Source organism: Callithrix jacchus, chromosome 5 (assembly GCF_049354715.1).
Source record: "Callithrix jacchus isolate 240 chromosome 5, calJac240_pri, whole genome shotgun sequence".
NCBI classification, from domain to species: domain Eukaryota; kingdom Metazoa; phylum Chordata; class Mammalia; order Primates; family Cebidae; genus Callithrix; species Callithrix jacchus.
This window is the reverse complement of record NC_133506.1, coordinates 90,227,170-90,247,738: the sequence shown is the minus strand read 5'-3', so window position 1 is coordinate 90,247,738 and position 20,569 is coordinate 90,227,170. Positions and strand designations below refer to the sequence as shown.

General features: G+C 43.5%; 2 protein-coding genes across 5 annotated transcripts; one reads left to right on the top strand and one right to left on the bottom strand.

The window, feature by feature from the left end:
- Window positions 1-3,360: 3,360 nt before the first annotated feature.
- On the bottom strand, window positions 3,361-3,988 carry LOC100405000 (large ribosomal subunit protein uL11). The gene has a single exon (XM_002748679.7). The coding sequence runs from the start codon at window positions 3,897-3,899 to the stop codon at window positions 3,402-3,404; it is 498 nt and encodes a 165-aa protein (XP_002748725.1). The 5' UTR covers window positions 3,900-3,988; the 3' UTR covers window positions 3,361-3,401.
- A 1,317-nt stretch (window positions 3,989-5,305) lies between these two features.
- Window positions 5,306-17,941, top strand: KPNA2 (karyopherin subunit alpha 2). 4 transcript variants are annotated; one of them, XM_035300475.3, is made up of 11 exons: window positions 5,306-5,406; window positions 6,656-6,753; window positions 6,906-7,043; window positions 10,374-10,462; window positions 11,954-12,222; window positions 12,420-12,514; window positions 12,613-12,876; window positions 13,358-13,591; window positions 14,135-14,317; window positions 16,117-16,266; window positions 17,459-17,941. In XM_035300475.3, the coding sequence occupies exons 2-11, from the start codon at window positions 6,679-6,681 to the stop codon at window positions 17,549-17,551; spliced, it is 1,590 nt and encodes a 529-aa protein (XP_035156366.2). In that variant the 5' UTR covers window positions 5,306-5,406; window positions 6,656-6,678; the 3' UTR covers window positions 17,552-17,941. The 4 variants fall into 4 exon arrangements, with proteins under 4 accessions (XP_035156366.2, XP_035156365.2, XP_078229684.1 ...); XM_035300474.3 differs by having other exon boundaries at window positions 5,306-5,410; XM_078373558.1 differs by lacking the exon at window positions 13,358-13,591 and having other exon boundaries at window positions 5,306-5,410.
- Window positions 17,942-20,569: the final 2,628 nt, after the last annotated feature.

Genomic DNA, 20,569 nt, shown 5'->3' with positions numbered 1-20,569 from the left:
TGAGATGGGCTTTCACCATGTTGGCCAGGTTGGTTTTGAACTCCTGACCTCAGGTGATTCACCTGCCTCCGCCTCCCAAAGTGCTGGGATTACAGGCATGAGCCAACACTCTCGGCCTTGGCTAATTTATTTAATTTTTTGTACAGATGGTGGTTGGGGGGAGGTCATCTTGCTATGTTGCCCAGCTGGTAAATGGATATTATGAACTGAATTTTGCATCCCCTTCAAAAATGTATATGTTGGGCCAAGTGCGGTGGCTCATGCCTGTAATCCCAGCACTCTGGGAGGCTGAGGTGGGTGGATCACGAGGTCAGGAGTTCGAGACCAGCCTGGCCAACATGGTAAAACCCTGTCTCTACTAAAGATACAAAAAATTAGCTAGGCATGGTAGCACATGTCTGTAATTCCAGTTACTTGGGGAGCAGAGGCAGCAGAATCACTTGAACTCAGGAGTGGGAGGTTGCCGTGAGCTGAGATTGTGCTATTGCACTCCAGCCTAGGGGACAGGGCGAGACTCCGTCTCAAAAAAAAAAAAAAAAATTTCATGTGTTGAAAACCTGACTCCCAGTATGATAGTACTTGGAGATAGGGCTTTTGGGAAGTTGAGATGAATTCATGAGGATGGGGCCCTCATGATGAGATTAATGCCCTTGTAAGAAGAGACATCAGAGAGCTTTCACTCTCTCTCCTCTATGCTCTAATGAAGAGATCATGTTAGCACACAATGAGATGATGGTCATCTGGACTCCAAGAGAGGGGCCCTTCCTGGAAACTGACCACTCTGGCACCCTTATGTCAGATTTTCTGATCCAGAACTGTGAGAAAAATAACTGTTTGTTATTTAAGCCACCCAGCCTGTGGTACTTTGTGGTGGTAACCCAAGCAGACTATGTTAGTGGACTAATATAGCTAAAACCTGGTTGCAATGATAATGATGGGACTTTTTTTTTTTTTTTTTTTGAGATGGAGTTTTCTAATGTTGCCTCGGCTCACTGTAGTTGTAATTCCACCTCCCAGGTTTAAGCAATTCTTGTGCCTCAGCCTCCTGAGTAGCTAGGACCACCATGCCTGGCTAATTTTTTTTGTATTTTTAGTAAAGATGGGGTTTTGCCATGTTGGACAGGCTAGTCTTTTTGTTTTTTTTGAAACAGAATTTTGCTGTTGTTGCCCAGGCTGGAGTGCTCGGCTCACTGCAACCTCTGCCTCCTGGGTTCAAGTGATTCTCCTTCCTCAGCCTACCAAGTAGCTGGGATTACAGGTGCCCGCCACCATACATGGCTAATTTTTTGTATTTTTAGTAGAGACAGGGTTTCCTCATGTTGACCAGGCTGGTCTCCGACTCTTGACCTCAGGTGACTTGCCCGTCTCAGCCTTCCAAAATGTTGTGATTACAGATGTGAGCCACCACGCCTGGCTACATTGTATCTTTCAAAGCCAATTTTGGGCATTATACTTCTGTTTTAGGTTGTTTTTAGGTGTAAGTACAAAATAGTGGTTCAGAACACAGACCCTGGAACCAGACTGCTTATGGCTGAATCCTGTCTTTGTGATTTACTGGCTGTGTAACCCTGAACAAGTTACATAAACACTGATTCAGCGCTCTCTTTTGTGAAATAGAGCAGATAATAGTACTACCTCACTGTTGTGAAGATCAAGTGTGTTAATATATGGTAAATACTTAGAACATTTCGGGGCACTTAATACTCAGTATTTTCAAGCAAAAGAAACTCAACTTGGCTGGGTATGATGGCTCAGGCCTGTAATCCCATCACTTTGGGAGGCCAAGGCGGGTGGATTGCTTGAGCTCAGGAGTTCAAGACCAGCTTGGGCAAAATAGTGAAACCTTGCTTTTACAAAAAATACAAAAATTATCTGGACAAGCCAGGCATGGTGGCTCATGCCTGTAATCCAAGCACTTTGGAGGCCAAGGAGGGCGGACCACCTGAGGTCGGGAGTTCAAGACTAGCCTGACCAACACGGTGAAACCCTGTCTTAAAAAAAAAAAATTATCTGGACATGGTGGTATGTACCTGTAGTCCCAGCTATTTGGGAGGCTGAGGTAGGAGGATGGCTTCAGCCCAGGAGGCAAAGGTCACAGTCAGCTGAGATTGTGCCACTCCACTCCAGCCTGGGCAACATAGCCACACCCTGTCTCGGAAAAAAAAAAGAGAAGAAACTCAACTTGACAATACAAGAGAAATGTGTATCAGATCACATAATTGCAAACCTTCAGAGATAGAGCAGGCTATTGGTCAGACCTCTCAAGTTTTCCCTACAATTTTCTTATTCAAATTTCTAGGACTCACTTCCCTCAGCTCAGAAGAACAGAGGCTGCTTTCCTACCTCCAACCAGTAAACAAAAGGCACAGGCTGCCCAACTGAATGAATTTAGGTCTTGTGCCTGCCCCTGAACCATTCTCAGTAGCTGAGCCCCACAGTGATTGGTTTAGGGTGAATTCCTTCCACATTCTTGCATTTAGGGGGATGGGATTATGCTGATTAAGAGTAGGTACAACCCTTTCTGAACTCTGGCTGCAATACAATGAATGAGGCTAGCATTAATACCTGCGAGAATGGACAAAGTTGCTGTTTGAATTTATTTATAGTAAGAAATAAAGCATTACAACTTTTCCAAAATGTAATCTTTTAGAAACAAAAATGGTCCATAATCCTGATGCTCTGTTGTCCATCTTTGTTTTATTTGTTTTTGTTTTTTTTTTGAGACGGAGTCTCACTCTGTCGCCCAGGCTGGAGTGCAATGGCATGATCACTGCAACCTGCGCCACCCAGGTTCAAGCGATTCTCCTGCCTCAGCCTCCTGAATAGCTGGGATTACAGGCACGTGCCACCATGCCCGGCTAATTTTTTGTAATTTTAGTAGAGACAAGGTTTCACCATGTCGGTCAGGCTGGTCTCGCACTCCTGACCTTGTGATCCGCCCGTCTTGGCCTCCCAAAGTGCTGGGATTACAGGCGTGAGCCACCGTGCCTGGTTCCATCTTTTTTGTTTGTTTGAACATATGGCAAAAAATGCACGATTCAGAAATGTGGAACATACAGCATAGAATATTACTGGAACAATTGAAAAAACTTGAAGAGACAACAGCATGAAATTTCAGTTTTTCTGAATTTGGTGATTGCAGTGTGGTTATAGAAGAGAATGTCTTTTCTTTTCTTTTTTGAGACAGAGTTTTGCTCTTGTTACCCAGGCTGGAGTGCAATGGTGCGATCTCGGCTCACCACAACCTCCGCCTCCTGGAATCAGGCAATTCTCCTGCCTCAGCCTCCTGAGTAGCTGGGATTACAGGTACGCGCCACCATGCCCAGCTAATTTTTTGTATTTTTTTTTTTTTTTCACCAGTTGTTAAATGACCTTTATTGAAATATTTTCCTTTGTGCTTCTTAACTAGCTGGGCATTCCACAGCACCACTATTGATGTCATCTATGATGTCATGAGGGTGGCGGCCATCAACATTACAGCCCACAGATTGGGCAGTCCCCAGGATCTCTTTAATGGTTCCAGAGAGTTCTCTGGCTAAAGATCGGTGCCGCATCTGTCGAGCAATGTTGACAATCTCATCGAAAGTGATATTCCCACTGTGTTTAATGTTTTTCTGTTTCTTTCTGTCTCTTGGTGGTTCCTTAAGGGCTTTGATGATCAGGGCAGAGGCAGAAGGCACCACCTCAATCTGGGCCTGTCTGTTCTGAATGGTCAGTTTCACTGTAATCCTCAGGCCCTTCCAGTCACCTGTTGCCTTGGCAATGTCATCACCAACCTTTTTTGGAGACAGACCCAGGGGGCCGATCTTGGGGGCAAGCGCAGAAGTGGCACCGACTTCACCCCCAGTGCACCTCAGGTATACGACTTTGATCTCGTTGGGGTCGAACTTCGGCGGCATGGTGGAGGTGGCTGGTGTCGGATGAACCCAGATTCGGGACGACGGAAGAAAGTTGCACCTTGGCCTCCTCCGAGCCGAAAGCTGAAAGCAATTTTTTGTATTTTTGGTAGAGACGGGGTTTCACCATGTTGACCAGGATGGTCTGGATCTCTTGACCTCGTGATGCACCCGTCTCGGCCTCCCAAAGTGCTGGGATTACAGGCTTGAGCAACCGCGCCTGGCCTGAGAATGTCTTTTCTTAGGAGATACACTGTGAAATAGAGGAAAAGGGACATGATTCTGAAACTTTCAAATATTTCAAAAAGTAACACATATGTACACATGTGAGTATACATATATATGTATAGAAAGAGCAACAGCAAATGTGGCAAATTAACATTTGGCAAATCTGGATAAAGATTTGCAATTCTTCTGCATTTGGAATTATTTAAAAATAGGCCGGGGGCAGTGGCTCCCGCCTGTAATCCCAGCACTTTGGGAGGCTGAGGTGGGTGGATCACGAGGTCAAGAGATTGAGACCATCCTGGCCAACATGGTGAAACCCTGTCTCTACTAAAGACAAAAAAAATTAGCCGGGCATGGTGGCACATGCCTGTAATCCCAGCTACTTGGAAGGCTGAGACAGGAGAATCGTTTGAACCCAGGAGGTGGAGGTTGCGGTGAGCCGAGAATGCGCCATTGCACTCCAGCCTGGGCAACAAGAGCGAAACACCGTCTCAAAAAAAAAAAAAAAAAAAAAAAAAAAAATATATATATATATATATATATATTTAAAAATAAAAAACTTGAGTGTCTGGAGAAACCGGCATAAAAAACCTTTTGTTACCTTATTTACGGTTTCTATACAGTCTTTTACGACGCAATCAAAGAAAAAAGAAAACCTAAACTAAAAAAGGTAACAAATCTTCACTCCCATAGTGGCCAGAAACCCCCTCCAAGTTCATCCGCTGTCCTAAAATGCAAAGCAGTTTTTCTATAAAGATTATTTATTAATTATCATTTTTTTTCTTTCATGAAGATCAACAATAAAGATTTTTTTAAAATAATGACTTTGAGAATCATTGTGTGGTAGCTGTTTAAGGCTGTCGCCCAGGAAAACGCCCAGGGACCAAACAAGCTTCAAGCCTGTGGAAACGCGAATGGCCCAGGGAACCACCCCCTCGGGCTGCATGCTGGGATATGGAGTCTTCCCGCTCTCCCCTGCAGGCTCTCCGGGATCGCTGGGCCTCTCCCTCATCTCGCGATGTCATCCTTCTTTTTTTTTTTTTTTCCTAAGCCCTATGACCCCCTCCCCTCCCAACGTGTTTTTCAAATTCGCCAATGGGCACACAGCTTAGGCTCGAACCAGCCAATCGGAATGCGGAGTCACCGGGAAATTTAAATTACGCCGGCCGGCGGCACGAGCCACACGGTCTTTGAGCTGAACCGGAGGTGGTCGTTTTTATCGCAGCTTCCCCATATCCGCGGATCCCTGCTTAAGCCTCCTGTGGAAGCCCGGGCCCGCTTCGTAGGTACAGACTCCGCCGGCGGCTCCTCCCGAGCGCTAACGGCTGTCCCTCGGGCAGCGTTCGCCTTGTGGGTGGGGGTAGGGAGGCTCCGGGGCCACGCTGGGCCTGACTCTGCCTCCCGCGTTGACTAGGCCTCGGGGGCGGTGTTCGTTGAGGAGACGGCTGAGTTTCGCCCGGGCTGCGGGCTTAGGGCGCCGACGCTCTGCAAATGGCAACGAAGGCTTTAAAGCTTCGCGGCAGGTAGAATGGGAGCGAGCCAGGCCTGAGGGCGAATGTCCCAGGATGGCTCGTGGCGGCCCTGGCCTTACCTCCCCAGTTCTCGTTGCTTCTTCCCCGTAGTAGGGGCTGGAGCTGGGGCTGGGGGTGGCAGTTCGGAGCACCGTTTCTAACACCTAGGCTCCTGGGTGGCTTTGCCACTAAGTCGTAGGCGAGCGTAATGAAAGCAAAGATAGCAAATTGTAAGGAGACCTTTGACTTTTGTCGTTTTCTGAAGGACGCACGGCTGATGTCATCTTAATTGCATTCTCTCCAAGTCCCTTGAAATGCAAATTAAATATGTGAGATCCGGCACTGCATTCTTAGTGATCATAATGAAATGATGAAGCAAATTTTTATTTGATTTTCGAATGTGGAGAGTGCACCCATTTTGGTCATGTAAACACGGTCAAGTAGGGAGACCCTCCCGAGGATCTGTATGTATTCCCTTAGCACATAATTTTTAGCTGTAAGTTAACTCGGTTCTGGACTCTGGAGTTTAGAGCCGGGCTGTCAGAAACGGTGGACACATGTGGCTAGTCCGAATTGAAATACGTTGTAAGCCTAAAGTACACAAAAGATTTCAAAGATGGAGTATGAAAAAAGAATGTAAAAGAGCTCAATTATTTTATATATTGATAACGTGTTAAAATACTATTTGGATATGTTGGTTAAGTAAAATACATTATTATAATTAGTTTCACTTGTTTCCTTTTGCCTTTTTAAAAAATATGGCTGCTAGGAAGCTTACATTTATATAGCTTGCATTCTATTTCTGATGGACAATCCTGCTCCAGGAAGTCTCAGTTCTTCAGAGGGAAGGGGGGACAGTTATCCCTTGGCTAAAACTGTTTCTTAGTGCTGAAAACATGATGATCCCTTCATCTAGTCTAGACGTCTGGATTCAGTAGATGCTTGATAATTCTTACTTGGTACTGTTACCGACAAAGGAAAATAATAAAGGAAATATTGTTCTCTTTCTCCATCTTTTAGCTTTCTCCCTTTGTCTCATAACCATGTCCACCAACGAGAATGCACATACACCTGCTGCCCGTCTTAACAGATTCAAAAACAAGGGAAAAGACAGTACGGTAAGTACCTTCTGTTGCTTTCCTGTGGTGTTATTTAAATGGGAAGACATTTGGAAAGGGGTAAGAATGTAGGGATTTTTTTTAAGAAAATGGCCTCACTTAGCAACAGAAACTGATGTGATAGGTGAAACATCATGTTATCTTTTCTCAAGGAAATGAGGCGTCGCAGAATAGAAGTCAATGTGGAGCTAAGGAAAGCTAAGAAGGATGATCAGATGCTGAAGAGGAGAAATGTAAGCTCATTTCCTGATGATGCTACTTCTCCGCTGCAGGAAAACCGCAACAACCAGGTAAAAAATATGTTTTAGTGTATGAGTTACATTAAATTCAGAAAATCAGTAGAGACTTTTCTGAGAAATTCAAGTAAACTTAACGTTTCTAGTCTTTTTTTTTAAATAGACAGGGTTTCACCATGTTAGTCAGGCTGGTCTTGAATTCCTGACCTCGGGTGATCCACCCACCTTGGCCTCCAAAGTAGTCCTTGGATTACAGGTGTGAGCCACTACGCCCGGCCAACATTTCTAGTCTTATGACTTTGACTATCTGTGAAAATCTTTTTCTCTGATTGAAATTAGTAATTGTCTTCTTTCCTGCCTTCTATAATCCACTGAAGCTGTTTTTAAGATCTTCCTTTAGCTCTGACCTTCCTTCAGACTTCCCTGCATTTCTAGCTACTAGCTGGGTACCTTGATCTGACCAGTGTGTCCAGAACTAGTTTCTGGTTTATTTCTCTCTCTCTCTCTTTTTCTTTCTTTCCCCCCTGAGACAGAGTCTTGCTCTGTTCCTCAGGCTGGATTGCAGTGGCATGATCTCGGTTCACTGCAACCTCCACCTATTGGGTTCAAGCGATTCTGCCTTAGCTTCCTGAGTAGCTGGGATTACAGGTGAGTGCCACCATGCCTGACTAATTTTTGTATTTTTAGTAGAGACAGAGTTTTACCATGTTGGCCAGGCTGGTCTTGAACTCCTGACCTGCCTCAGCCTCCCAAAGTGCTGGGATTACAGGCATGAGTCACCACACCCAGCCCGTATCTGGTTTATTTCTGCCTTTTTTGGTATTCTCTATTTTTTTGTAAATGTCACCGGCTTTGCTCAGGATTTTCCTCCTGAAATATTTACAGTGGCTTCCTAATTTATCATCTTCTTCTTTTCGTGCCATATACTATTTTCCTGAAATTTTTCCTGAAGTATTGCTTTAGATATGTGTTTTCTCTCCTCAAAATTCATACTCCAAATTGCTTGAACCTGGGAGGGGAGGGGGAGGTTACCCTGAGCCGAGATTGCACCATTGCACTCCAGCCTGGGCAACAAGAGTGAAACTCTGTCTCAAGAAAAATAAAAATAAAAAAATTAATACATACTCCAGCTGGAGTTCACACCTGTAATTCTGGCACTTTGGGAAGCCAAACTGGGAAGATCACTGGAGGCCAGGAGTTTGAGCCCCATCTAGGCAACATAGCAAGGCCGTGTTTCTACAAGAAATAAAAAGTTAGCTGGGTATGGTGATGCAGGCCCTTAGTCCTAAGTATTCCCGGGGCTGAGGCAGAAGGATCACTGGAGCCCAGGATTTTGAGGCTGCAGTGAGCTATGATTGTACCATTGCACTTCATCCTGGGTGACAGAGTGAGACCCTGTCTCTAAAAATAAAAATCCATACTCCAGGAAGGCCTTCCATAAAGTAGGTGCCTTAGATTTTCAGATTTATCTTTCATAACTGAGCACTTGCCTACATCTTTTTCTCACAATATGCTGCTGCTTTTTTTTTTTTTTTTTTTTTTTCCCCTCGTGGCATAGTCTTGTTCAGTTGCCCAGGCTGGAGTGCAGTGGCATGATCTTGGCTCTCTGCAACCTCCACTTCTTGGGTTCAAGCAATACTCGTGCCTCAACCTCCTGAGTAGCGGGATTACAGGTGTATGCCACCATGCCCGACTAATTTTGTTTTTGAGACGACTTTGCTCCCATTTCCCAGGCTGGAGTGTAATGGCGCGATCTCGGCTCACTGAAACCTCTGCCTCCCAGGTTCAGGTGATTCTTCTGCCTCAGCCTCCCAAGTAGCTGGGATTATAGGCGTGCCACCATGCCCTGCTAAATTTGTATTTTTAGTAGAGATGGGGTTTCTTCACCTTGGTCAGGCTGGTCTCGAACTCCCAACCTTCACGTAAGCCGCTTGCCTCAGCCTCCCAAAGTGCTGGGATTACAGGCATGAGACACCATCAACATGCCCGGCCTATTTTTTTTTTTTTTTTTTTTTTTTAGTAGAGATGAGGTTTCACCATGTTGGCCAGGCTGGTCTTGAACTCCTGACCTCGTGATCTACCCGCCTCAGCCTCCCAAAGTGCTGGGATTACAGGCTTGAGCCACCGCGCCCGGCCCCCAACATTTTTTTTTAAGGGGGGATGGATCTTGCTCTCTTGTCCAGGCTGGAGTACGTTGTGGCGAAATCTCAGCTCACTGCAGCTTCTCTGCCTCCCAGGTTCAAGCAATTCTCCTGCCTCAGCCTCCTGAGTAGCTGGGATTATAGGGGCCCACTACCATGTCTTGCTAATTTCTTTTAAAGACAGGGTTTCACTATATTGGTCAGGCTCCTCTTGAACTCCTGACCTCATGATCTACCCACCTCAGCTTTCCAAAGTGCTGAGATTACAGGTGTGAGCCACTGCGCCCAACAGTCTTGCTAATTTTTGCTTTTTTTTTTTTTTGGGAAACTGTGTCTCACTCTGCTGCCCAGGCTGGAGTCCAGTGGTACGATCTTGGCTCACTGCAGCCTCCACCTCCCAGGTTCAAGCAGTTCTCCCGCCTCAGCCTTCCGAGTGCTGGGTCTAGAGGCACCTGCCACCACGCCCAGCTAATTTTTGTATTTTCAGTAGAGATGGGGTTTTACCATATCGGCCCATCTGCCCACCTCAGCCTTCCAAAGTGCTGGGATTACAGGCGTGAGCCACTGTACCCTTCCAAACAGAAAACATTTATATTTGTAACAACACTCAACTGTGTAAATATATAGGTTATAAAATTAGATATGTAAATCCTCAGCGCATTGCTTGTAACCATGTCTTTCTCCCTCAAAGTATATCTGAACGCAAGTGATTGAGACTAACGTAGTCTCAATCTAAAGTCTACTCTGATTATTATTATTATTTTTTTTTTGAGAAAAGGTCTTGGGTGGTGACAGGTAGACACACTATACTTGGATATCTATATATATCAATTTTTTGTAGGTGGGAAGGTCTCAATATGTTGCTCAGTCTGGTCTTGAACACTTGAGTTCAAGCTATCCTCCCTCCTAAGCCTCCCAAAGTGCTAGGATTACAGGTGTGAGCCACCGTGCCTGGCCTTCTAGTTCATTTTTAAAATTGTTCAAAGCTGCCTTTTTTTAGTGACAAAACTCTTGGATACTCCATAACTCGAGACTCCAGTGAGTCATACACCAAGTTTGGAAACTGTTCTACATATAAAATAATGAATATTTAACAGGTAAAATTAAACGTAGGGCTAAGTTTTTAGTGGCTGGCTATAAGCCTAATTGATGTTTATACTTCCCTTCTTGCCTTCACAGTGGTAAGTGTAGATTTTATTGTTTGCATTTATTTTTAATGTGCAAAATTTTGTTGTTCTTTTAGGGCACTGTAAATTGGTCTGTTGATGACATCGTCAAAGGCATAAATAGCAACAACGTGGAAAATCAGCTCCAAGCTACTCAAGCTGCCAGGTATGTCTTGTCTGCCAATAGCACAGGTTACCTAAACAATTAGTGTTTTTAGATTATTTTTTTTCTGGCAGGAAGGGACGGACAAGATAGTGTAAGGAAAGATTACACCAGCTAGCCATAAACCAAACAGTGTTTTTTGTTTATTAATTTTTATGAGTGGGAGGCCTTGCTATTTTGCCCAGGCTGGTCTTGAATGCCTGGGTTCATGCAGTCCTCTCACCTCAGCCTTCTGAAGTGCTGGGACTGCAGGTGTGTGCCCTTGCACCTGGCCATAAAGTTTTTATCTAAGTAATGTTTCAAGTTACTGGCAGTGAAAGGAAGAAATTAATAGTAACTGGGATTGAGACATCTGTTTAGAATGATAGATCCATTTAGGAAATAAGCATAATTTGACTTATCTCCCACCATACACAAATATTTATGATTAATAGAAAGGATTAATAATTTCTGTAGCTTGACAGTGTGCAGAAGAACAAATTTCAATGGTAAATAATCATTAAAAAGTTCTAGGCTGTGTGCAGTGGCTCATGCCTATAATCCCAGCACTTTAAGAGGCCAAGGGGTAGGTTACTTGAGCCCACGAGTTTGAGACCAGCCTGTGCAACAGGATGAGACTGTCTCTCAAAAAATAAAAAAAAATTACCCTTGTGTGGTGGTGCACGCTTTTAGTCCCAGCTACTAAGGAGGCTGAGGTGGGAGGATTACTTGATCTCACTCAGGAAGTCGAGCCTGCAGTGAGCCGTAATCGAGGCATTGCACTCAAACCTGGGTGGAGTAAGATCCTGTGCTTAAACAAAAGGTGCTTCACCACAACGGTTAGGGAGATGCAGATTCAGTTAACAATGAGAGTATAACCCTGTCATATTGTCAAAAGTTTTTTAAAAAAGAGACAGGATCGGCCGGATGTGGTGTCTCACGCCTGTAATCCCAGCACTTTGTCAGGCTGAGGCAGGCGGATCACAAGGTCAGAAGTTTGAGATCAACCTGGCCAATATGGTGAAAACCCCGTCTCTATTAAAAATACAAAAATTAGCTGGGCGTGATGGTGGGTCTCTGTAGTCCCAGCTACTCAGGAAGCTAAGGCACAAGAATCACTTGAACCCAGGAGGCAGAGGTTGCAGTGAGCCAGGATCAAACCACTGCACTCCAGCCTGGGCGACAGCAAGACTGTCCCCGCCCAAAAAAAGGGACAAGATTTGTAGTAGATTTCTGCAGTGATGCAGAGGAGGGTAATCTGTATTATTTTAGGGAAAAATGGTAGTTAATTATACCACATGTATAGCACCATGCAAGTAAGCTGTTCAGCTTCTCTTAGGTTCCAGAATGTCTCAGCATTTAGTGATTTACATAAAAGGTTGTCTGAAGTTGTAAAGTCTTGAATTGCATTGTATTTATTTATTTATTCTTTTGAATTGCATTTTAAATTGGTTTTTACACAAACTCCTTTTGTTAATCACTTTCAACTTTATTTCTCTTTTTGTTTCCCTTTAGGAAACTACTTTCTAGAGAAAAACAGCCCCCCATAGACAACATAATCCGGGCTGGTTTGATTCCAAAATTTGTGTCCTTCTTGGGCAGAACTGATTGTAGTCCCATTCAGTTTGAATCTGCTTGGGCACTCACTAACATTGCTTCTGGGACATCAGAACAAACCAAGGCTGTGGTAGATGGAGGTGCCATCCCAGCCTTCATTTCTCTGTTGGCATCTCCCCATGCTCACATCAGTGAACAAGCTGTATGGGCTCTAGGAAACATTGCAGGTACTTGGACTTGAAGTTCTTTTGACTGAATGTGTGTAATGAGTTGGAAGAAAGGCCTTGTTATAGGTAATAGTGACTTTGTCAAGTTTTGAGCTTGCTTTCAAGCCGTTATTAAGAATGAAGGTGTTGCATTCAGTCATTGAACGTTGATAGTGCTGGACAAGGTAATAGAAATCAATCGTGCCTTCTTTTTTCAGGTGATGGCTCAGTGTTCCGAGACTTGGTTATTAAGTACGGTGCAGTTGACCCACTCTTGGCTCTTCTTGCAGTTCCTGATATGTCATCTTTGGCAGTAGGTTACTACCATAAGTAGTTACTCTCTTCTTTATTCTAATTTCCCCCATCTTCTCAAAAGATAGAATCTCTCATTGCTGATTTCTTTTTCCCCAGTGTGGTTACTTACGTAATCTTACCTGGACACTTTCAAATCTTTGCCGCAACAAGAATCCTGCACCCCCGTTAGATGCTGTTGAGCAGATTCTTCCTACCTTAGTTCGGCTCCTGCATCATGATGATCCAGAAGTATTAGCAGATACCTGCTGGGCTATTTCCTACCTTACTGATGGTCCAAATGAACGAATTGACATGGTCGTGAAAACAGGAGTTGTGCCCCAACTTGTGAAGCTTCTAGGAGCTTCTGAATTGCCAATTGTGGTAAGTTCCTTTCTTTTAGATTAGGACAAAATTATAAGAAACATGATCAGGGCTGGGTGCAGTGGCTCACGCCTGTATAATCCTAGCACTTTGGGAAACCAAGGTGGGTGGATCACCTGAGGTCAGGAGTTAGAGAGCAGCCTGAACAACATGGTGAAACCCTGTCTCTACTAAAAAAAAAAAAATTAGCCGGGCATGGCAGCATGCGCCTGTAATCCCAGCTACTTGGGAGGTTGAGGCAGGAGAATTGCTTGAACCTGGAGGTTGAGGTTGCAGTGAGCCAAGATCTCACCATTGCACTCCAGCCTAGGTGAATCCGTCTCAAAAAAATAAAAAAAAAGCATAATCAGTTGATACTAATACTGAAATATTGCCTATTTCAGGCCATGATGGGCCTCTTACCAAAACTGTTAGGGTATAGAATTTCTGAAGTGCTGGGAAAAAAATACGGTAACCAGCATCAACATTTTTTTCTTTTCAGACTCCTGCACTACGAGCCATAGGGAATATTGTGACTGGTACAGATGAACAGACTCAGGTTGTGATCGATGCAGGAGCGCTTGCCATCTTTCCCAGCCTGCTCACCAACCCCAAAACTAACATTCAGAAGGAAGCTACATGGACAATGTCAAACATCACGGCTGGCCGTCAGGACCAGATACAGCAAGTTGTGAATCACGGATTAGTCCCATTCCTTGTCAGTGTTCTTTCTAAGGTAACGAAGTCTTAGGGTTTATTCACGGCATTTTTTTTTTTTTTGAGACAGAGTTTCGCTCTTGTTACCCAGGCTGGAGAGCAATGGCGTAATCTCGGCTCAACGCAACCTCCGCATCCTGGGTTCAGGCAATTCTCCTGCCTCAGCCTCCCGAGTAGGTGGGATTACAGGCACATGCCACCATGCCCAGCTAATTTTTTGTATTTTTAGTAGAGACGGGGTTTCACCATGTTGACCAGGATGGTCTCGATCCCTTGACCTCGTGATCCACCCGCCTCGGCCTCCCAAAGTGCTGCGATTACAGGCTTGAGCCACCGCGCCCGGCCTTTTAGTGTTTCTTTTAGAGAGCTCTTCTTGATATAAAGTTTTTAATATGCAAGAATCCTGGGTTCTACTTGGAGTCCTCTGCAGAAAAATACCCAGTAACCCCTTTCACTTAAAGTTTCACTTGGTACTTTTCAGTCATTGTTTTTGTGAAAAGTACTCTTGGAATCTTATTTGTGCAACTGTTCTGAAATAAAACCATTTTCTTATGTTTAATAGGCCGATTTTAAGACACAAAAGGAAGCTGTATGGGCTGTGACCAACTATACCAGTGGTGGAACAGTTGAACAGATTGTGTACCTTGTTCATTGTGGCGTAATAGAACCATTGATGAACCTCTTAACTGCAAAAGATACCAAGATTATTCTGGTTATCCTGGATGCCATTTCAAATATCTTTCAGGTAAGTCCTATCATGGTGGCTTTGTTTGAATTTGGGCTTGTAATCAGTTTACTATTTAGACCTGGAAGGAGGGCAGCTGTAAGTTTACTCACTAGTAAACCACAGAATCAGAAAGCCTGTTTATGTGGGCCACACCTTTGATTAGAAATATGGCAGGTATTGTAAAAGGTATAAAAGAGATGACAAGTGGATGGATGATGTGACCTGAATCAAAGTCAGGCCCTTATGTGAACTCATCACACCTATTTACTTGGTTGATTTAATTTCCCAATTTCATACTGAATTTTGGCGAAATTAAATTTTTTTTTTAACTTTTTTTTTTTTTTAAATAAAGACGGGTTTCACTGTGTTAGCCAGGATGGTCTTGATCTCCTGAATTCATGATCTACCCTCCTCAGCCTCCCAAAGTGGTGGGATTACAGGGGCGTGAGCCATCGCACCCGGCCTGGTGAAATTAAGTTCGGCAGGGTTTGGTGGGTCACACCTGTAATCCTAGCACTTTGGGAGTCCAAAGTGGGTGGATCACCTGAGGTCAGGAGTTCGAGACCCGCTTGGCCAACATGGCAAAACCGTATCTCTACTAAAAGTATAAAAATTAACTGAGCATAGTGGCTGGCGCCTATAGTCCCCACTGTTGAAGCTGAGGCAGGAGAATCACCTAAACCCGGGAGGGCGAGGTTGCAGTGAGCCGAGATTGCGCTACTTTACTCCAGCCTGAGTGAAAGAGTGACACTCTCTCAAAAAGAATTTTTTTTGAATGACTTAATTATATTTTTCTTCTGGTTCCATCTCTAATTGATTCAAGCATATCAGCATATGATACTTTGTCATAGTAGGTAGGTGGTAGGTAAGCCCTACTCATCAACTTTGGATTCTAGAGATTTTTTACATATAGAAGTCGAGCCTACAGTAATGGATGCTGGCATATCTGTCACTGCAGATAAATAATTTGTCAATATGTGGCCAGTATTTCTTCTTCTCTTTGTCTAGTCCCCTAAATTATTTTGAAGGAAATTTGTTATTTTATTTATAGATATTTATGTATCCTTTTTTTTTTTTGAGACAGTCTTGCTGTGTTGCCAGGTGCCAGACTGGAGTGCAGTGGCGCAATCTCTCCTCACATCAATCTCCGCCTCCTGGGTTGAAGCAATTCTTCTGCGCAGCCTCCCGAGTAGCTGGGACTATGGGCACGCGCCATCATGCCCAGCTAATTTTTGTATTTTTTAGTAGAGGCGGGGGTTTCACCATGTTGGCCGTCTTGATCTCTTGACCTCGTGATCCGCCCACCTCGGCCTCCCAGAGTGCTAGGATTACAGGCGTGAGCCACCGCTCCTGGTTTATGTATCTCTTAAAAGTTGAGAAGTTAAAAACGAATCTGCATACCATTCCTTATGCCCCGCAAATCCTTAGTACCAACACACATTCTGGTTGGGGACATTTTAGTGTAGCACTCCATAGGCCATCTTTGCCCTTAAACACCTTGACTAACTAAACCTTGTGATGACACATTATTTTGATATTTCCCACATTATTTTGACAAACATGGAAAAAGTTGAGAGCTATTGATGGTAAGATCTCTGGTTGAAGGCTCCAGTTGAAGCAGTGCTAAGAGCAGGTATAGATCCAATCATATTGAGTTTCAACAAAATATAAAATGGACATAAAACTATGATATGCTTCTTGAAGGAACTGTTAGGTGCTTAATTCTGCCTGATACATCAGTGTTCAATTTTTGATGTCATTTTCTTAAAGTAAAACATTCAGAGTATATGCTAGTAAACTTGAAATTTTTTTTTTAGGCTGCTGAGAAATTAGGTGAAACTGAGAATCTTAGTATAATGATTGAAGGATGTGGAGGCTTAGACAAAATTGAAGCTCTACAAAACCATGAAAATGAGTCTGTGTATAAGGCTTCATTAAACTTAATTGAGAAGTATTTCTCTGTAGAGGTGAGTAATGGATGGTAATGTTACTAACAACTTGCAAACATGTAAAGTCAAGGCCTTGAGCCTTTTTTTCCCTCATAATTTTTTTTTTTTTGAGACGGAGTCTTGCTGTTGTTACCCAGACAGGAGTGCAATGGCACGATCTTGGCTCACCGCAACCTCCGCCTTCTGGGTTCAAGCAATTCTGCCTCAGCGTCCCTAGTAGCTGGGACTATAGGTGGGCACCACCATGCCCAGCTAATTTTTGAATTTTTAGTAGAGACGGGGTTTCACCTTGTTAACAAAGATGGTCTGGATCTCTTGACCTCATGATCCACCCGCCTCAGCCTCCCAGAGTGCTGGGATTATAGTAGGCCTGAGCTACCGCACCCGACCTTTCCCTCATACCTTTAAAAATGAGCGTTGAGGTTACACTGAACTGAGATCATGCCACTTCACTCCAGCCTGAACAACAGAACAAGACTCCGTCTCAAACAAACAAACAAAAACAAAGCCTCATATCTTTGTTAAATATAGCAAAATATCAGTGTGTGTAGGACACAATATACTTACTTGCTCCTTTGGTGGTAATAAACTTTGGCTTGGTGGTAATAAAATCTTTTTATTCATTTATTTAATTTTATAAAGACAGGGTTTCACCATGTTGGTCAGGCTGGTCTTGAACTCCTGACCTCAGGTGATCTGCCCACCTTGGCCTCCAAAGTGCTTGGATTACAGGTGTGAGCCACCACACCTGGCCAATAAAATCTTTTTAAACTGAGATTTTAAAAGTAACAGGATTAGTTTCAAATGAACAGTCTTGAGAATCGTAGAATATTTTGAGAATAAGTTTATGGATGTCATTGTATGAGTTGATAGAGAAGTAGGCCAAACCCACCACCATGCTCTGGGCCTAACAGGCACTCGTTTCCAACTGAAAATTGACAGTTGGAGAAGAAAAATAATCTCAGCCTTTTTCTGTTACTGTAGTAACAGATAAGCATTCCTTATCCCCGGCCCCCACAACTCCCCAGGCACTCATGAATTGGCAGAGTTTCAGAGACCCTCCCTCCCCTGTGTCAAATATTAGAATACCATACAGGATTAAAGGTATAATATGCAGATCAAGATCTAAATATTAAATACAGACTTCTAGGTAGGCTGCTGCTTGGAATATTTATATTACTTTTATATTTATTTTTTAATATATTTCCAGGAAGAGGAAGATCAAAATGTTGTGCCAGAAACTACCTCTGAAGGCTATACCTTCCAAGTTCAGGATGGGACTCCTGGGACCTTTAACTTTTAGATCATGTAGCTGAGGTATAAATTTGTTGTGTACTATGTTTGGTATTTTGTCTTCCTGTTTCTCTACGAAGAACTCTTTCTAAATGTGGTTTATTATTGTAGCACTTTTTACACTGAAACTATACTTGAACAGTTCCAACTGTACATACTGTATGAAGCTTGTCCTCTGGCTACATTTCTTATTTCTATGTGGAATTTCATATCTTGCAGCCTCCTGTAAATAAACATTAAAACCCACCCTTTACTTCACCATGCCTATGTATTGCTTTCTAATTTGGGACCTTTAATGTTGCAAGTGAAGGATAACCTATCCAAACCGATGCAATTAACCAGAGGCAGTCCAGGTTGCAGCTCTTTGGAAGAATGAATAAAATTTTCCAGAAACCCTCAGCCAGTGTCTCTTTAAGTCTCCTTGGCCAGGGAGATGGGCTTAAAAATGTTAAATTGAATCATAAATTTGTTCTGAAGCTATAAGTGGAATGAATTCCTCCCAAACTTGAAGGCTGAATGGGGTTCCAAGGTAAAATAGTCACACATTGGCATCACCTGGGAAAGTAGCCAGTTCTGTTTAGTTGGTGAGGGTCCACATTATTGTGTTTTTTGTTTGCTTGTTTGTTTCTGTTTTTAATATGGAGTCTCGCTCTGTTGCCCAAGCTGGAGTGCAGTGTAACAGTCTTGGTTCACTGCAACCTTTGCCTCTCAGGCTAAAGTGATTCTCCTGCCTCAGCCTCCCAAATAGCTGGGATTACAGGCATGCCTGGCTAATTTTTGCATATTTAGTAGACAGAGATGGGGTTTCACCATGTTGACCAGACTGGTCTCGAACTCCTGACCTCAGGTGATTTGCTCGCCTCGGCCTCCCAAAATGCTGGGATTACAGGAGTGAGCCACCATGCTTGGCCATGACATCTTTTCAAGTCAGTAATAATATTACTGCAACAAGTCTCCATTTACCTTCTTGGCTGCAAATGAGGATTTTCTTCCCTTAGTTCATCAACATGCATAGAAATACATTTTTGTCTTTTGCAGGTAATAGTTGAGTTTTAAAATCCTTCCATGGAACAATGTTTAATCCTTACCCTGTTTAGGTATAGAGCACTAGATAGTGCTTATATGAAGTACCCTCTAGAGCCAAGTTACTAAAATGGGACACTAGGCCTGGCGCAGTGGCTCACGCCTGTGATCACAGCATTTTGGGAGGCCGAGGCAGGCAGATCACTCAGGTCAGGAGTTCAAGACCAGCCTGGTAATATGGTGAAACCCTATCTCTACTAAAAAAAAAAAAAAAAATTAGCCGGGTGTGGTGGCATGTGCTTGTAATCCCAGCTACTTGGGTGGCTGAGGCAGGAGAATTGCTTGAACCTGGTATGCGGAGGTTGCAGTGAGCTGAGATTGCGCCATTGCACTCCAGCCTGGGTGACAGAGCAAGATTCCGTCTCAAAAGAAAAAAAATAATGGAATAGTAAACCTCTGTGTTAACACGTGACCCTTGTAATAGACTATTTTGTTTGGAACTGTGGATCAGTTTCTCAGCTTTTCCTCTGCTATCCTAAAGGGGAGGGGGAAGAGACATCAACAGTACAGACTGCCTTTCCTTTCCTACTTACTTGATCCTCTCTTCCTCTCCCCAACTCGAGTTCCTTCTTGGATACTGAATCCAAAACTCTTCAGCTTGAGAAAAGGTGATGGGGAAGTAAACCTGGACATCCTACATTTTTGCTTTAAGGTGGGAGAGTTTTAATGGCTTCAGAGGGACGAGTGTAAAAGGATAGAAAGTGTAAGGTCTGGATTTGTTAAAGGCATGACTCAATAGTGAGGTAATGAACAGGAGATAGCTGGTTTCCAAAAAAGTTTCTTTTTTATTGTATTTTAGATAAAATGCTTAACATGCTAGTTTCCTTGGAGTTGTTAGGTCCATAGAGACATTGGGAGATTTTTAATTTATTGTGTGGGTAACTTAATATCTTTGAAAATGACAGAATGACTTTATTTATTTTATTTTATTTTTTTTTTTGAGAGAGTTTTGCTCTTGTTTTGTTGCCCAGGCTGGAGTGCAATGGCACAATCTCCAGTCACTGCAACCTCTGCCTCCCGGGTTCAAGCGATTTTTCTGCCCTAGCTTCCCAAATAGTTGGGATTACAGCCACCATTCCCGGCTGATTTTGTATTAGTAGAGATGGAGTTTCTCCATGTTGGTCAGGCTGGTCTCGAACTCCTGACTTCAGGTGATCTGCCTGCCTCAGTGTCCCAAAGTACTGGGAATACAGACGTGAGCAACCGTGCCTGGCCTGACAGAATGACTATAACCAGCTTGATTTGTAAAAGTCATGATAAAAACACTATGTAGCCACCAGCTTCTCCCTCTTGCAGTGTTACTGTCTAAATTGCTAGTGATTTATTTATTTTTTTCAAATTTCTTTTGTTTTTCTCCTAGTGATTTATTAATGCACCAACATTTTTAGTTTCCTAGTAGTTTGAAATCTTTTTCTTTTTTTGAGACCGAGTCTCCCTCTTGTTGCCCAGGCTGGAGTTCAATGGTGCAATCTTGGCTCACTGCAGCCTCTGCCTCCCAGGCTCAAGTGATTCTCCTGCCTCAGCCTCCCAAGTAGCTGGGGCTACTGGCTCTTGCCACCACACTTGGCTAATTTTGTATTTTTAGCAGAGTTGGTGTTTCATTCTTGTTGCCCATGCTGGAGTACAGTGGTGTAATCTCAGCTCACTGCAGTCTCCGTCTCCCAGGTTCAAGCGATTCTCCTGCCTTAGCCTCCTGATAGCTGTGATTACAAGTGCCCGCCACCATGCCTGGCCAATTTTTATGTTTTTATTAGAGACAGGGTTTTGCCATGTTGGCCAGGCTGGTCTTGAACTCCTGACCTCATGTGATCCACCTGCCTTGGCTTCCCAAAGTGCTGGGATTACTGGTGTGAGCCACGACGTTTGGCAGCTGAAGTAACATTAAAAGATTGAACATCAGTGTTAAACATTTTACAAAATATTGATTCTTTCATTGCTATATTGC

What these genes read in the sequence shown, in the direction of transcription:
- LOC100405000 (XM_002748679.7), bottom strand. Translation starts at nt 3,899, where the DNA reads ATGCCGCCGAAGTTCGACCCCAACGAGATCAAAGTCGTATACCTGAGG.
- KPNA2 (XM_035300475.3), top strand. Translation starts at nt 6,679, where the DNA reads ATGTCCACCAACGAGAATGCACATACACCTGCTGCCCGTCTTAACAGA. An exon ending in ACAAGGGAAAAGACAGTACG is followed by an intron (nt 6,754 to 6,905) that starts GTAAGTACCTTC and finishes TCTTTTCTCAAG; the next exon opens with GAAATGAGGCGTCGCAGAAT. An exon ending in GGCTCTAGGAAACATTGCAG is followed by an intron (nt 12,223 to 12,419) that starts GTACTTGGACTT and finishes TTCTTTTTTCAG; the next exon opens with GTGATGGCTCAGTGTTCCGA.